Source organism: Phocoena sinus, chromosome 7 (genome assembly GCF_008692025.1).
Source record: "Phocoena sinus isolate mPhoSin1 chromosome 7, mPhoSin1.pri, whole genome shotgun sequence".
Classification (NCBI taxonomy): Eukaryota; Metazoa; Chordata; class Mammalia; order Artiodactyla; family Phocoenidae; genus Phocoena; species Phocoena sinus.
In genome coordinates, this window is record NC_045769.1 from 79,835,436 (window position 1) to 79,852,181 (window position 16,746).

Sequence of the window (16,746 nt, forward strand, 5' to 3'; positions counted from 1 at the left end):
AAAGCAAACTCATGAGTTTATTTTTACTTGTCTCACAAGTGACGGCTGGAGCCACACTTCCCCACCAACTCCAATATATTTACCCAAGAGAACAAGACTAGCTTTTGCATTTGAATTTTGAAAAAAAAACAAAGATCATAGTGGGCATCTTGAAATATTCCCTCAAGATTATTGGTGGATATCTGACATGAGTTATAAAGTTAATTGTTTATTATATATTTATTTTATATTTATTTTATTTTATTTTGTCTTTATTATGTTGTGGGTTTTCTTTACCACCTCTTGCCTTTAGCATTCATGTGATACATTGCCATTGAATCTGAAGGTCCTTAATAATTACCAATTAACCATGATGATCTACACATGTGAAAATCTCTAAGTGCCCAAGATAGGTGGAGGCAGCTTTGAAAATCTGTGCTTTTTAATAAGAATGAAATTAACTTTAAGAGTTACCCAGAATCAAATTCAAATTGAACGTGCCAAAATTTGTCTTTGGAAGATTATTTTATGGAGCAGTTTATATTTAGGTCAAGAAAATTTTATTCTACAAATAAAATTGCTTTTATTACTGAAGGATAGGAAGAAGAAGGAAAAGAAAAAAAAAACCCACACTGAGACTCATTCAATATAATGTTCAACTTATCTGGCTTAAATGCCAAAGGTCATGTCTTCAGTGTTCAATATTATCACTAGTGCATTTTACATACGTCCCTGATGGTCAGAATAATCACTATGAAGCACTAACACAATTATAAATTAAATTGCCTTTCCTATGATGGTAATACCAGGAATACTTTTTAGCCTCCAGCTTAAATATACCTTGTCTTTCTTAAAATAATTGTGTTCATTGGTCCCTGGAAATTGTCCTTAGTGCTAGATTTGATGGATTTAACTAGATGTCATAAAAATGGAGGAGGCTATTTTTAGGCATCTCACCCTTGCCATTTTGTTCCCATTACTGCTTCTGGGTCTGACCAGCAGGTGATATACTAATAGACTTTCTGCCAGAGAGAATTGAACCAAGGTCTTTCTGACCTCAAAAAAGATGCCATGAGAATGGGATGGTGGCAGATTTAAGAAAACGGGCAGGGAAGAATTCACAAAACAGACAGGAACTAGCTTTAAAAATATATCTCCTGGGGATCTTGGACAACTAAATAAAATTGTACTGTCATTCTGTACTCAAACTTAAACTTGGAAAGAAAGGAAAAGGCAGAGATGTACTATCTAATTAGTGGCACAGATCTAAAAAAAAAAAATGTGAGATTTGGCATGTAAGTTAATGCCAACCATTTGGATAATGTTGCCTGTTTTGGTAAGCTTTTTTCTAAGACATGTTTACTAATGATGAGAGCCCAGTAAAGGTAAAATTTGATGGCTACCAAAAAGCTGCTTTTACTTGGATGCTAAGAAAATCCAAAATAGTTGTGAATCACTCACTTTAGTTTAAAATTTCTTTTCAAGTCACTGATGTTTTGTGTGGCCAGAAAAATGGTTCCATGTAGATCAGCATCAAACAGCATTTCCTAAAGTGTCCAAATGATAGTTCCCAGGTGATGAAGGCACAGCATACAAGAGATTCTCTGTCCTGTAAGAGCTTGTGATTTATGTTGCTATGTGTAAGGGCACAGAGACAGAATTAGATTTCAAATTTTTAAAAAACAGTACAGGAGCAAAGAAAGCACAGGAGTGGGGGACGTTAAGCAAGTTTTATGCTAATTTTACTGCAAGTGAAACAGACCATGTGGCCTACTGACAATGGTTAAGTAATTTGATGAGAGTTCACTGAACCAAGGGCAAAAGAAAGGCCCCCGAGAGGGATTTTGCCTTCAGTGTTTTTTCCTCCCCGCAAGAATGTTTTGGTGGCAAAGAAAAAATGAAGCATAAAATGTTACACATTTTGTTAACTGAGAAAATGAACCAAGTGTTTCATTTTTATCCCTTTCCTTGTATGCCTCGGCCTAAACTAGTCTTTCCTTCTGTTCACCCAGCTTTGCTGGGTGATGCTGGGGGCAGGATTCCACTCTCCTTAGCATCTGAAACAAAATGTCAGCCAGCTCCTATCCACGTCTATTTATTGCTAGTGATGTCAGAAGTAGCTCAAAAGTAGATTTGACTTCATATCCAGCCTGCAGGCACCTCAGAGCCATCAGTGGCAAATCGCTGCCTAACTTTCCCACATTTTGTTGATGAGGAATTTCTCCGTAGCAACCCTTTCAGGACCATCATGCTACTAGAAGCAATTTGCCCATCACTCCAGAAGAAACTTATTACTTAGTACTCAGGGTGGTATAGGGATAATTGAGATGTGTCTGTGCTTTCGGATCTATCATTTCCATGATAACAATATTTTAAAATTTTATTCACACTGAGGTTTCTGCTTTTCTTCCTTTTTATTGTTAGTCAGCAGTGAGTTTTATCACAGTTCCTCTCTGCCAACTCACACACTCAAGATATTGTTATTATATTCTTTTCTCAGCAAACTCTATCTAGGGTACCATAAGAAAAGAATTTTACTTGTCTCAAGTAAAATAGCTTCAGCAGATAAATAGCCAGCATCAGACACTTTCCTCGTCATTCTGTCTGCATCTCCTTGTCCAGTCTGAGGGCTTTCACTGTAGCTACCCTGATGTTTCACATAGTTGGAATGCGTTCCAAAATGTGAACAGCCTCGCTCATCTACGTCCTTCCCACAAATATTAAAAACCAACTGGACTAGTGAAATAAGCCAAGTGGTTCTACTGAGGCAGAGCAGAGGTGATTTCTGCTTTAGTTCTCATGATAACTTTGTTCTCTATTTATAGTATTACACAGAGGAGACAGTCTATGAAGAGGTGCCGGGGGAGGTAAGACCCAGCCCACACCTGCACGAGCTGCATGCTCATTAAAGCAGAAGGAGCCTTCTCCTCTCAGACTCCCAGGGCCACCGAGCTGGCAAAAGGGAGAATCTGGAGGGTCACTCACCTGTGTGCCCAGCAGCCGGTGTTAAAAGAATGAACGTTACCTGTTTTTACTATTCAATATATTCAAGATGGCTAGGGATGGTTTCCCCTGTTACTCGTATTGTATTTTTGGTGTAGGTGATGCTTATTAGAATGACATCATTGGCTATCACCACTCTCTGACTGCAGCAAAGGTATTGCCTTGGACTTCTGATTTGCACGGGGACCAACAGTTTTATTGTGTACTGTCATAACTTCTGGGGCACCAGCTCTGCCAAAAGAGATGGCACCTCCAAGCCTTTGTTCTTGATGATACAATAAAATGCTACTTAGATTTTGGCACATTAGGAATTCTGAGAAAGTCATTTCCATAAATATTCCAAGTTGGAACTTTTTTTTCCAAGCTCTCTCATGCTTCATTTTCTGCATGGAGCTGTTTCTCTTGAGCATGACAAATAGTGATATGGATGGCTAACCCTGAAGCCTGCATAAAAACTAACACCTGTAGATGTTGTAAATTGGTTAGTTTCTCACCATCAGCCATACATCAGTAATAACGGGCAGAGAGCAACCTATTAACAATGATCTGACAAGAGTAGAGGTAGTTGTCATAGATGTACAATTTCCTTATCATTTAGCTTTCTATTTTCATAATTGATGCTGGAACTCTTCCTTTGGTACAGATGATATAAGCTGTGAAGGAAACTTTACTATGAGATGGATTGAAGATTTAGCTACTTATTTCTTTTCTTACATACTGTATTTTTAACCTCGGACTAGACCCAAACTTTGGACCTTCGTTTCTTCCACTATAAAGCCTGTTGTAAGAAACAACAATCTCCCACCTACCACATACGTAGGACTGTTGTGAGGCTAACCAATTACCCCATTATGTTGTCATCATTATTCTTGTCTACCTAAGCATTTATTAGTGTAAATGGCACTCCAGTTCACATTAATTTTTTTAAAACATCTTTATTGGAGTATAATTGCTTTACAATGTTGTGTTAGTTTCTGCTGTATAACAAAGTGAATCAACTCTATGTATACACATATCCCCATATCCCCTCCATCTGTGTCTCCCTCCCACCCTCCCTATCACACCCCTCTAGGTGGTCACAAAGCACCAAGCTGATCTCCCTGTGCTAACTGACTAAGCCAAAAGAATGGTAATCACTTGTAATATTGATGTGATTCATTTTTTCAAGTTCATCATTCTTTGTCTCATACTACAGAATGCTTAAAACACCTGCAGAACAAGCAACCAACTTTTTCTTAGAATCATTTAAAAGTTAATATTAAAGTCAAGAATTTGAGCTTTGATTGTCTTCATTTTTTTGTTCCCTGATCCCAGTTTGCTTTTACTTTACCCATGCAGTTTAAGAAGATTTTTAAATGTTTGAAAATATTTTTATTTTTGATTTTTATCCTATCTTAAGGTGTTCCTTTAGGCAAATGGAATTTTATGGTAATGTTGCAAGTCAGTAAAGAGTAACCATTTTATTCCATGCAATCTGACACAATCAGCATTCAGATTTATGTCACACAATATGCCTTCACATGAATATAGCATGTAAGTTCCTGCTTTGGCTTGCTTTAGATATGGAGAAGTAACACCAGGGATATCAGTCTGACTTGAAGTTAGAATAATGTATATCAAGACTATGGTATCTCAGTTTTTACTTTCATAACAATGTTGTCAAATTTTGACATAACTGCATGTCAAATTTTCAGACAGTAACAGAAATCTATGAAACTACGACAACAAAGACATCTGACTATGGGCAATCAGAAACTTCCAAACCGGCACTGGCACAGCCAGTACCAGCAAAGCCGATGGGGAGGAAGAGAATCGTTCGAAAGAAGGTGGACTCTTCAAAGTTCATGACCCCTTACATTGCACACAGTCAGAAAATGCAGGATCTCTTCAGCACAGTAAGTTTCAAACAACTTCTGCTTATCTGGTTTTATTATTGAGAAATTACTGATCTCAGTCAACTCTGTTTTGGATGCTGGCTGGATTTTGTTTTTCAACCATGTATGAGAAAACTTATTGTACAGAAATATAATGTCTTGTAACTCTTGAATTCTGCTTTCAGGTAATTTACTTGTACCATTGCAGCATCAGGGGAAGCATCCTTATTGAAATTGTCCCCACAAAATAAGCATAAGGCCAACTATAAAGCATTTACTGGATTTAATCACTCTTTGATAGCCAGTCTAGAATAATGGAAATCATAGTTATAGATTTATAGATATAGATTTAGTTGAAATCAGTTCACAGAAGCTAAATAACACTTATCTACACTATGTCTGAGCATGATGCCCTTCAAGTAGACTAGCTGACAGTATATAACAAGGTATCTAGGAGGTATAGTGCAAAAGAACGTGTCGTTGAACAAGCCAGGATCAGACTAAGAACTCTTCTGAAACTGAGGATCAGAATGTTTTACTGTACCTTGGAACAGCAGTTTTTTAACTGTGGCTGCACATTGGAATTCCCAAGGAGCTTTAAAATTACTGATGCCCAGGCTGTTCTAGTTTAATTGGTCCAGGCAGGCCTGGGACCTGTAGAGGAGGATTTTTAAAAGCTTCCCAGGCTCTCATGTGCAGCCCAGGTTGAGAATCATTGCTTTTGATGATCCCTGGTCCTTACATTTCCATGTACATTTCCGTAGGTTACAGTGACTGGCAGCAGGTTTAGACCCCTTTGAATGGATCTCACTTGTTGATTTCCAGAGTAGACTGAGGTCTCACTAGGTGGCCTGATTGCACATCCTCTGGAGGTTTGAAAAAGATGAAAGGTACTCAGGGGAACATCGAATTATATAGGATTAATGCTTATGTCAAAAGCATCCTGTTGTGGTTGGCCAATAAATATTCATTTCTGGTTGAGTGTTAACTACTGGGGACTATTTGGTAAATTTCTAGTTCAGATTATTGAATGATCTAAAATTTAGGTTTTCTAAAATTTAGATTTCTAAAAACAAGATTATCTTGCCTCTTTTATCACAGTCGTATTCAGCAAAGATAGAAAAATTTGTCAATTTATTGTCATAAAAATCTCATTAATTCAGACATTAATATTCAAGAATTTCTGATGGTCTGAACAAAATGTTGGCAAAGGTTTGTAATATTTTTAAAGTGATTAGTAATGAAATCAATAGTATAATTTAGATTGTTGACTATTCCACTTGAGTCTTCCTGAAGCATTAATAATGATAAATTATGCATATTATTGTTAAAGCAAGAACTCGTATATTTAGCAGAAATAATAAAATTGCATTCCTTTTCAAAATACTCATAATTTAGACTTCCCATTAATTCAGCTGGTGTCTCAGTTATCTAAATTACTGAGATTTAGCTGCAACTTCTGAACTGAATATTTTTGCATTGTATTAGCAATCAAATCTTTTCAGACTTGACTCAATTTCTATACTTATTTCCTAAAATTATTGAGGTTCCAGCTTTTTATGTGTGAATTTAGACAATAAAAATATTGAAAGAATCATTTTAGGGCATTTCCAAGACAATATTTTATAATAAAATTTCTACTGTCTCCAGTATTCAGCCATGTTTAGGAAGAACAATTAACATATCTATTTTAGTTTTTGAGAATCAGGGTAAGGGACAAAAAGAGAGCTATTATAATTGATAATTGTTATAACCTGCAAGATTAAAAAAATAAGATGGGGATGTGTGCATTGCCTGAAATTTCTGCTACTGTGTTGTCAGGGTTTAGGCTAATATCTGATATTCTTTTTAGAATAAATACAAGGAGAACTATGAGAAGGCAAAAGGACAGCCATACGCCATCACAACTGATACCCCAGAACTTCGCAGAATCAAGAAAGTACAAGATCAACTCAGTGAGGTGGGCTGCATTGCGAAAATAAAGGAGAGAGACATTTCAAAAATATACCTACTACTGGGAATTTGAGGGCTTTAAATAGGTGTGGAGAGAATAAGGGGTCAAATTACTATGAGCCAGTCCAGAAATCTAGAGGAAGCAATGGCCATAGATTATGCTGCTGTAAATATGAACCTAAAGAGATTTCTAAAAGCTTGGCTTCAAGGTGATATGAGATGGGAGTTCCAACTCGCTGTGATCCTCCATACTGGAGCACAGAGAGGCTGAAATTTGCCCGGGAAAGCAGACACGCAGTAAATACAGGTGCTCTATAGATCTTTGGAGATCACAGTTTTCTACCTAAAATGCAGAAACTTGGCTTTGTGATGCAGACATAGAGTGATTGGGTCAGTGCTCTTTATTATAAGATATTCTTTAATATACTCATATGTTCATGCCTGTCATGAGTTCTAACTGTGCATTATTTTTGCAGGTTAAGTATCGAATGGATGGCGATGTTGCTAGAACTATTTGTCACGTAGACGAAAAAGCAAAGGACATTGAACATGCAAAGAAAGTGTCGCAGCAAGTCAGTAAGGTAAGGTCATGGGATGGATAGCTGGGGTACTAAATAGCATGTGCATTGTCTCTGCCTGGCCTTAGAGGAGAAAACTGGACTGGCCAGATCCTGCTCACCAGTCTCACTTGAACCCACAGGCATGGTGGGCTCTAACGGCAACACGTGTCAGGAAGGCTGCACAGGTGACTGAAGTGGCTGGTCAGAGCTATGGGGGTTGGAAAGCCCAGGCCATGCCACTCAGTTCCAGGCAGGTGCTGCACAGAATGCAGTCCCAGTGTCACCAGAATCTCTTATTTATTTTTTAAAGAAGTTGGGAGGTGAATTTTTATGAGAAATCTCCAAATTTCAAAGGTAGGCAACTAATTAAAACATTAAAAAAAAATACCGTCTAAGTCAAACACATCTACCATCCAAATTCAGTGAATGACTGACAGGTTGCAACCTTTGTAAAGAATCTCTAGAGAATTAGAATCATGATTTAGTTTACAAAATTAGGCTTTTCAAGTAAAAGCTTACTAATGCAGGCAAATTATCATGGGATGTCGACATGGTCAGTGTTTCCATAATTGATGCTGGTGGCACATCAGCAGGCTTTGCATGAGGACAACTTGAGTTTGAAAGACTCTTCATAGTGCTCTCCTTTGTGCTCTAAATCCTCATGCCCTTGTGGGAGACATCAAGTCACAGGTCCTCTGTTCTTTCTGTCCAGGTTTTATACAAGCAGAACTGGGAAGACACCAAGGATAAGTACCTGCTTCCTCCTGATGCCCCTGAACTTGTCCAGGCTATCAAGAACACAGCTATGTTCAGTAAGGTAAGGGCCTCTGCTCTGTCGCCACTTCTATCTTCTCATGTCCTCCCACACGTCATGCAGAGGGATACCCCGTAAACCCTGGCTAATCTGGAATATGGTTCCCCAACCATTTTGTGAGTAACCTTGAGACATGTGGGGCTGCAGGGGTAGGGCTGGCCAGGAGGAACTGAGAAGAAAGCTCTTGGGCCGAGTAGAGGAGAGGGTCTGAACAACCAGGGAAAACAAAGATGCACCTGAGAGCCTGCTGTGAGACCCACAAAGACCCACAGAGTGTAGAGCCTGTGCTACACTTTGGATATTCCCAGCTGTCACTCTCATTAAAGCTTTAATTTTCTCACTCTTATTAAAGGTTTATTAAAGGTTTAAGCACAGCAATTATGCTAAGTGCTTCCTGGCTCCTTACATTTGCATTAGTACTTGCTGCAGGAGGCAGGTGCAGTTACAGAGGGGAGATGAAACAAAATCAGACACATCTGCCCTTCTGTAAGTAAGACTTGTCAGGAGAAGCTGGAGAAGCTATTAATAAATATGACTTGGATTGAATGGAATTTGTGAATTCCACTTACCTTTGCTCTCACCTTGCCCTGGGTTCTTTATGCCATTGATGGATGAATTCAAAATTATATATTTCAAGTAAGTGTGTTCTCACGTTCTCATAACTTCATTCTTCCCTGATTTAGAAACTTTACACTGAAGACTGGGAAGCTGACAAAACTTTGTTTTATCCATATAATGATAGCCCGGAGCTGAGGAGGGTTGCCCAAGCCCAGAAAGCTCTCAGTGACGTAAGTGCAGTGCAGTGTGCACATTTGGGAGTGTGGAATCAGGACACCTCGAGTTATGTCTTCTAGCCAGAAGTTCATTGCAACTCCTCCTGTAAAAAGACTAAGTGCTATTATTGTAAAGGAGTACATCTAGAATCATCATAATTTATGATGTCTAATTTAAATTAGATTTTATAATTTATATTACATATGTTAGTCTAATGCCCTCTTCTTACTGGTGAGGAACCTGAGTCTAAGGTCACATAAGTAGTTAGTGGCAGAGCCCAGACCAAAAGCCTCGTCTTGTGATCCTAAGACCAATGTTCTTTCCGCTAGAGCATGTGTCCTTCTATCCCGCTGGCTGGAGTTAAGTTTTTCTGTGACATTAGAGTGGCATTTAAAAAAACTTACTGGGATTATAGCCACCTTCCCAGTTGTATTAAGAGAACAATGTTATTGAAGGATTTTGCTTTGCTATCCTAATCATAAAGTCTGAACTGTGGTATGTCACCTACTTCTGCACGGGGGACCTGACTACGTACTTGTCCAAACATCTTGGTGTAGTTATCTCACAAAGAGCTCTCACCATTGAGTGTACATAGAGGATATTTCAGAGTTAGTGAAAAAAAAAAAGTCAGCAGCCCCACTGGCCAGAATTTTAGTATCCTAGACCTTGAAATCTTTATTAGAGGAACTTAAAAGGCATAATAGAGCTCTTAGAATTGAGAGCAGCAGCAGCAAAGATGACCACTTGGGTCCAACACTAGCCCTTGTTTTGAGGTACTTTATTTCTTGACCCCTTGATTTGCTAGAGGCCATACTGAAAATAAGACTGCTCTAGGCTTCAGGAAAACACTGTATTATAGAATGAGACATTGTCTTTCATTCAATAGACCCCTGAACCTCTTACGTTAAACATAGACTTAAGTCACTTGGCATCTTGAGACTCATTAGAATGCATCCTAGGATCCTATCTTGCCCTGAACTGAAGTTATACATACTCATTTGAAGGTATCTCCAACTTTTGAGCTCTATTTTTTAATTCCTATCATTTGATATCAACTGCAAGTTTAATAGACATATTTCTATCCCAGTTTGCATATATTTGATTAAAATATAGCACAGATATAATCCTATCCTTCCACAGGGTAAACTAGGAAATAACGGAGGCATAACAAAATTTTAAGGCCTGCTAGTAAATGGCAGCAATTTTAATGTGTGGGGACCTTCTGCCTCTCTTTTAAGATTAGCTGTTTGGTTTTGAACCTCATAAATGTACAATGTTGTTGTGTGGCCTTTATTAAGTGATCAATAATTTTTTTTTAATTGAAAGTCCATTATGCATGCATACCTGGCAGGATGAAAAAGTACAAGAAATTTTCATCCTTTCCCCCTCAGAATTTAAAACCAGGCTGGTAAGATGAAAGTGTTCTATAACAAACAACAAGACAAAAATTAAAAACAAAAACAAAAAAGCCAGACCCAAACCATACAGTCTAATATTTGCTAAGAGAAAGACAGGACATGTGTGAATAATCAGAGAAAGCCATGTGGAGGTGGTGATCCCAAGGGAATAGGTAGTGATGAACAGGAAAGGCATTTTGAGGAGAGATAGTACTGGACAAAGGGACAGTAGTGAAATGAGTCTGGAGTTTTAGGGGACAAAGAAAGTGAATGCTTGCTGTGATAAACCATAATGGAAAAGAATATAAAAAAAGAATGTCTCTGTGTATAACTGAGTCACTTTGCTGTACAGCAGAGATGGGCACAACATTGTAGATCAACTCTACTTCAATTTTAAAAAATTGAAAAAAAAAAGAAAGTGAATGCTTGGGTGCTCAGTTAAGAAGGCACTTGTAAGAAACTGGTATCAGGACCTTGAAAATCAGACAAAATAGCTTTGATATAACATGGTAGGCATTGAGAAGCATCATAAGATTTTGGAGAGGAAAACAACATGTTAAAAGTAGAATCTCAGGAGGCAGACAGCAGAAGCAAGAAGAACTATAGTCCTGCAGCCTTTGGAACGAAAACCACATTCACAGAAAGATAGACAAAATGAAAAGGCAGAGGACTATGTACCAGATGAAGGAACACGATAAAACTCCAGGAAAACAACTAAATGAAGTGGAGATAGGAAACCTTCCAGAAAAAGAATTCAGAATAATGATAGTGAAGATGATCCAGGACCTCAGAAAAAGAATGGAGGCAAAGATCGAGAAGATGCAAGAAATGTTTAACAAAGACCTAGAAGAATTAAAGAGCAAACACCTGAAAGTAGAATCTGGAGAAATTTTGATGGACCATATGGTGGATTGAGACAGGGAACATCATGATTTGTAGAATATTATTTTAGTAACAGACAAATCAGAGGGATGATGGAGACAAAGGAGAGGAAGAAAGGAATCTGAAGGTGGTATTTAAAAAAATGTTAATGACATTAGATATTGCAGATAAAGGTGAGAAAGGAAACATCCATGAGTTTATGACAGACTGGTAGTCTGGGTGAATAGGGGTATAAGTGGTAAAGATGCCTTTAGTGAAAAGAGAAATAGAGTTGAGATAATGGAAGAAACATTCAGATCAAGGCATTTGATAAACTAGAAATTTAGTTCTATTGCACAGGTGTGATATCAGGACAAGAGATTAATATTTGAGTCAAATAATTTTTAAAAACTGACAACTGTAGACATGAAAATGTATGAAGGAGGCAGAACAGTGTATGGCCAAGGGCAGAGTTCTGGAGGACACCCACACTTAGGACATCTGGAAAGGAGCCAACAGAAGAATGACAGAACAAAGGTCAGAGAAGTTGAAGGGGAACCAGGAAATGCCATGTCATGTAAGCCTAGGGAGAAGTTTCCAAGAAGACTCTTAATCTCCAAATGTCTCCTTTTACCCACAAAATGGAGAGATGAAGAGTCACCTCCATGCCACTTTAGTGCTATGGACTTTGAACAATTAAAGTTGACCACATTTTTTGAGATATCTCAATAGATGACATAATGAAGAATTTATAATAGCGAAGTAGAATCTTCCCATCCTTGCCTCAGAAAGACTTGGCAGTTGAGGTATGGCTTTTATTTTTGCTGCAGACCAAGTATCAGATTACCAGCATGCCTATTAATACTGTTGTCAGCACCATGAACTTCTACAGTTATTGGACACAGGGCCCCAAACAAGCTGTTGTCCACAAACATACCACTGGGTAGGTTCATAGATTTTGAGCTAAGGGTTTGGTTTCAGAGGCTCTCTCTCCCTCTCTGTGTCCTTAACCCTACTTAACCATGTTTTCCTTATTATCTATCTAAGTAGAGACAAACGACTTTGCAAACACTGAGAGTCTAAGCCGATCCGGAGTACCGAATTCTAACTAGACAGAATTCTGAACAAAGGTTCTTCAGAAATTAGGACTTCTAGATCTGATCTCTCAGAAAGTTCTTGACAGCATGTCATACTTAGTAAGCATTTCTCCTGGCAGAATGTTGCTTTCTCCTTAAGGACTTAGCTAGTCATGGAAAATACAGGTTGCCCTATGCCTAGAATAAGTCTTCACTTATTTAAAAGAAAATAAGCCATGGAATTAATACAAATACATTTTAAAATCTGTCTTTTGTATCCCAATTGACTTAGTATTTGTGAAAGCGTTTATATAGGCACGAGGTAGATATTTTTAGAATAAGATATAGTTAGACTTGGTTAAAGTATGATGAAGATGATTGTGACCTTGGAACTATCCTACCTATTTACTTTATAAATAAGGACACTGCCACATGGAAGAAGAAATCATCTGTAGAAGTCTCACAGCTGAGTAGTGGAAGAGCTGGGAGGATAATTCTCCTCTTCAGATCTCCCCTGATGGCTTCAGTTTGTAAAACACACATTCAGAAAACAGTTATCAAACCCTCGCTCCAGTCAGGTACTAGACAGGGAACAGGGTTCCCAAATGAGAGGTTGCCATCCCAGAGCTCACAATCCAAGGTGGGACAGACATGTAAACAACCAGTTACAGTGTCATCCGATAATTCCTTTAAAGGAGGTAAGGGCCAAGTTGAGTGAGATCCCAGGAGAAGGTCATCAAGACAAAAAAGGCTCAAGAGGTGAAATCGTGCCTGTCCTGAGACATGAAGAATGAGTAGCAGTTTGCAAGCAGATGGGGAGAGGGTGGAGTTGGAGCTTCCAGGGAAAGGGAACAGCATGTCTGAGGTTCAGAGGCATAAAAGGACCTTGTGTGTCTGGGGATCTGTGAATGTTCTACATTGTTAGAGGCAGGGGTCAAGACTGGTAGAAGAAAAAGCCGGAGAAGTCAGTAGTGAAGAAAAAAGGGAGAACAGGAGCCAAGGGGATGCATAGTTAATGGGCACAATGCTTATTTTAAGGTTCGAGAGGCCTCTTGTAGGCTGAAGGAAAGAAGCTAATGAAGCGGGGGGCTGTTGAATCTGTAAGAAAGAAGAGGGGTGGCTTCTAGAGCTGGGTACCCAGGGCTACTGGAGTGAGCAGCACCCCATGTGCAGGACTCATGCCCTGCAAGGGATGCTTCCTCTGAGCCATGCAGGGGCTGGGAGAGGCAGGGATGAGGATAGATAAAGATAAGTGTGTAGGCTGTCTTTATGAAAGAGGAAGCTGAGAGGAAAATGGAGCGGATTGGACAGTGTTGGGGTTTCAGACGAGTCACTGGGAGTAGAGACTGACCAGAGACACAAAATGGGATGTTCAAGCTTCAGTAAAGGCGAAGTAGCAATTGGATACCATAAATGCAGAGTTTTGGGCACACAGCACCAAGCAAGTAGCTGTTCACAGAACATACCATTGGGTAGACACATAGATTTCAACTAGAGGCTTGGGTTCCAGAGGCTCCCTCTCCCACCTCTGCACCTTCTTCCAGTGTCCCTTTTAACCCTGCTTATGGTGCTGTCATTACCTAATCCATAGAGTTGTGTGATTTTCCTCGGCAGCACTCAGCATCCTGGATATAAGAACAGCTGAAGTGTGTGCCTGACTTTTCCAGAGCTGGGAGTTTGTGAGCAGGTGTGATGTAAAGACAAGGGGATGGGAGTTGAGGGTGCTACTTAAGAGAATAACTTTAGTTGTAAATCATGGTGTGGAGACGAATGGAAGGGGATGGATGTAAGGCCAATAGTCTTGGAGAAGGAAGACTCAAAGAAATTGAAATCACTAGTAAAGCTGAGAGAAAGGGCCTGTAACATTTAAAAGGATAAATTACAGTACTCTAAAATGTAAGACTTCAAATAAAGTGGAAGACATAGCCTTTTCTAAAAAATGTCAACAAATGGAATGTGGGAAGTAGATTAATTTGCTCTAGCTCTTGAGCATCCCTGTCTTTTATTTTGTCAGATTGCCTACAAAAAAGGTCATGCTGAACAGCAAACTCAATTCACATCTCTGCCGGATCCTCCAGATATAGAATTTGCCAAGAAAGTGACCAATCAAGTGAGCAAGGTGAGTAAATGGGGCTGGGACAATGTTTCCCTTGAAAACTCTGCTGAATAATCTCAGCCATCAGAGAAAGTAACTAAGGTAAACCTAAAAATGCAACACAAACACTAAGAGTATTTGTGTATATGACCGGAAAACTCTACAGCTAAAGAAACACATCCATTTACACCGTGGAACCATGTTAATAAATACTCAGCCAGCTTGATGACTCAGTGATTGATACATGGGAAAGTGTTTTGAGAACAGAACCCATGTCCTGATGTCCTTTGACATTTTGACTTATGAGAGGGATACTAACAGAGTAACCAAGTAACTGCAAATTTCCACAAAGGATCTGATTGTTTTAATTCAGTGCAGACCCTGTATAGTTTTATGCTCAGAGTCAGACTTGGAGAAGGTAAGAGCGCATGAGTGGTCTCTCAGATGTAGTTTGGTTAGACAGCCCTGGGAAGTGCACCTCATAATTTTTAAGGCCCTGGCAAACAGCTTACTCTGTCTGTATTTAGTCAGGTAAACTAGCTCTGAGGAATGCAGCCCTGACAGGGAATGCAGAGAAACAGATGTTCAACTGATGAATAGATCCATGCTAAATTACCATTTTATTTGTTTTGTTTTTGTTTTTTGCGGTATGTGGGCCTCTCACTGCTGTGGCCCCTTCTGTTGCGGAGCACAGGCTCCGGACGCACAGGCCCAGTGGCCATGGCTCACGGGACCAGCCGCTCCGCGGCATGTGGGATCCTCCCGGACCGGGGCACGAACCCATGTCCCCTGCATTGGCAGGCGGACTCTCAACCACTGCACCACCAGGGAAGCCCCTAAATTCCCATTTTAATTTGGCCCAAATCAGGCCACTTTCTTCTGGGATACTGCTGCTTTTAAATACTTTCCTTTGCCCTCTGTGGAGTTGACTGTCAGTTTGGTCTTCTGCTTGAATTGTGATGGGACCTCATGATTTCTATCTTGTTTAAGTATTTTGGGGGAAATTATGTCTCCAGTAAAGGAGAAGGAAGGAGATTACAGATGATGAAGTCTATTCAGCAATATTTTTTAGTGTCTGACATTGCAGATTACCTACTGGTGTAACCAAGGGCTATTTGGATAAAAGATCTAAGTACAGTAAATTTTCACTGATAGGAATACCGTGAACCTGAAATTTTGCCCAGGCAGGGCTAAGCAGATATTAACTTTAGAACTAACTATTCACAAAGAGATGGCCTCCTGAAAGTGTTGCTACTGTAAATAAGATTGGAGAGAAGGACAATTAGAGAGAAGGATGGTTATTTATTTATTTTGGAGGGGGGGAGAAAAATAAAAAATGGCTTTCAAGTAGTCATTTAGAAAGAAAAATGAATCTATTTTTAATATTTGCAACATTCTTTTACCTCATTTGAGTATGCGGGGTGGGTACTTGAAAGTGATTTAAAAAAAAAATCTATTTCAAACTCCTATAATCAGTCTCTCCACTAATTTAGGCTTGCCAGTTAGTCTAGAGCTGCACTCTTTTTTTTTTTTTAACATCTTTATTGGAGTATAATTGCTTTATAATGGTGTGTTAGTTTCTGCTTTATAACAAAGTGAATTAGCTATATGTATACATAAATCCCCATATCCCCTCTGTCTTGCGTCTCCCTCCCACCCTCCCTATCCCACCCCTCTAGGTGGTCACAAAGCGCCGAGCTGATCTCCCTGTGCTATGTGGCTGCTTCCCACTAGCTATTTTACGTTTGGTAGTGTATATATGTCCATGCAACTCTCTCACTTTGTCCCAGCTTACCCTTCCCCTCCCCGTATCCTCAAGTGCATTCTCTAGTAGGTCTGCATCTTTATCCCGTCTTGCCCCTAGGTTCTTACAATTTTCATTTTTTTCTTTTTCTTTTTTTTTAGATTCTATATATGTGTGTTAGCATACGGTATTTGTTTTTCTCTTTCTGACTTACTTCACTCTGTATGACAGTCTCTAGGTCCATCCACCTCACTACAAATAACTTAGTTTCTTTCCTTTTTATGGCTGAGTAATATTCCATTGTATATATGTGCCACATCTTTATCCATTCATCTGTCGATGGACACTTGGGTTGTAGAGCTGCACTTTTAAGAGAGTAGCCACCAGACACATGTGACTATTGAGCACTTGAAATGTGAGGGTATGAACTGAGTCCTATATGTGTGAAATATACACTAGATCTTGGATCTTGGACACTTGGTATGACAAAAGGTAAAATAGCTCATTAATTATTTTATATTATGTTGAAATGACAATATTTGGCATCTATTGGCTTAAGTAAAATATATTATTAAAATTAATTTCCCACCTGTTCCTTTTTTACATTTTAAAGTAT

The 16,746-nt window shown here is 39.1% G+C and overlaps 1 protein-coding gene across 1 annotated transcript in view; it reads left to right on the top strand.

Moving 5' to 3' along the window:
• The window catches only part of NEB (nebulin), a 277,224-nt gene that overhangs the window by 50,342 nt on the left and 210,136 nt on the right, over window positions 1-16,746 (top strand). The window contains 7 exon segments of the mRNA XM_032636744.1: window positions 2,805-2,846; window positions 4,677-4,877; window positions 6,709-6,816; window positions 7,286-7,390; window positions 8,082-8,186; window positions 8,867-8,971; window positions 14,306-14,410. Coding sequence (XP_032492635.1) covers window positions 2,805-2,846; window positions 4,677-4,877; window positions 6,709-6,816; window positions 7,286-7,390; window positions 8,082-8,186; window positions 8,867-8,971; window positions 14,306-14,410 — 771 coding nt within the window.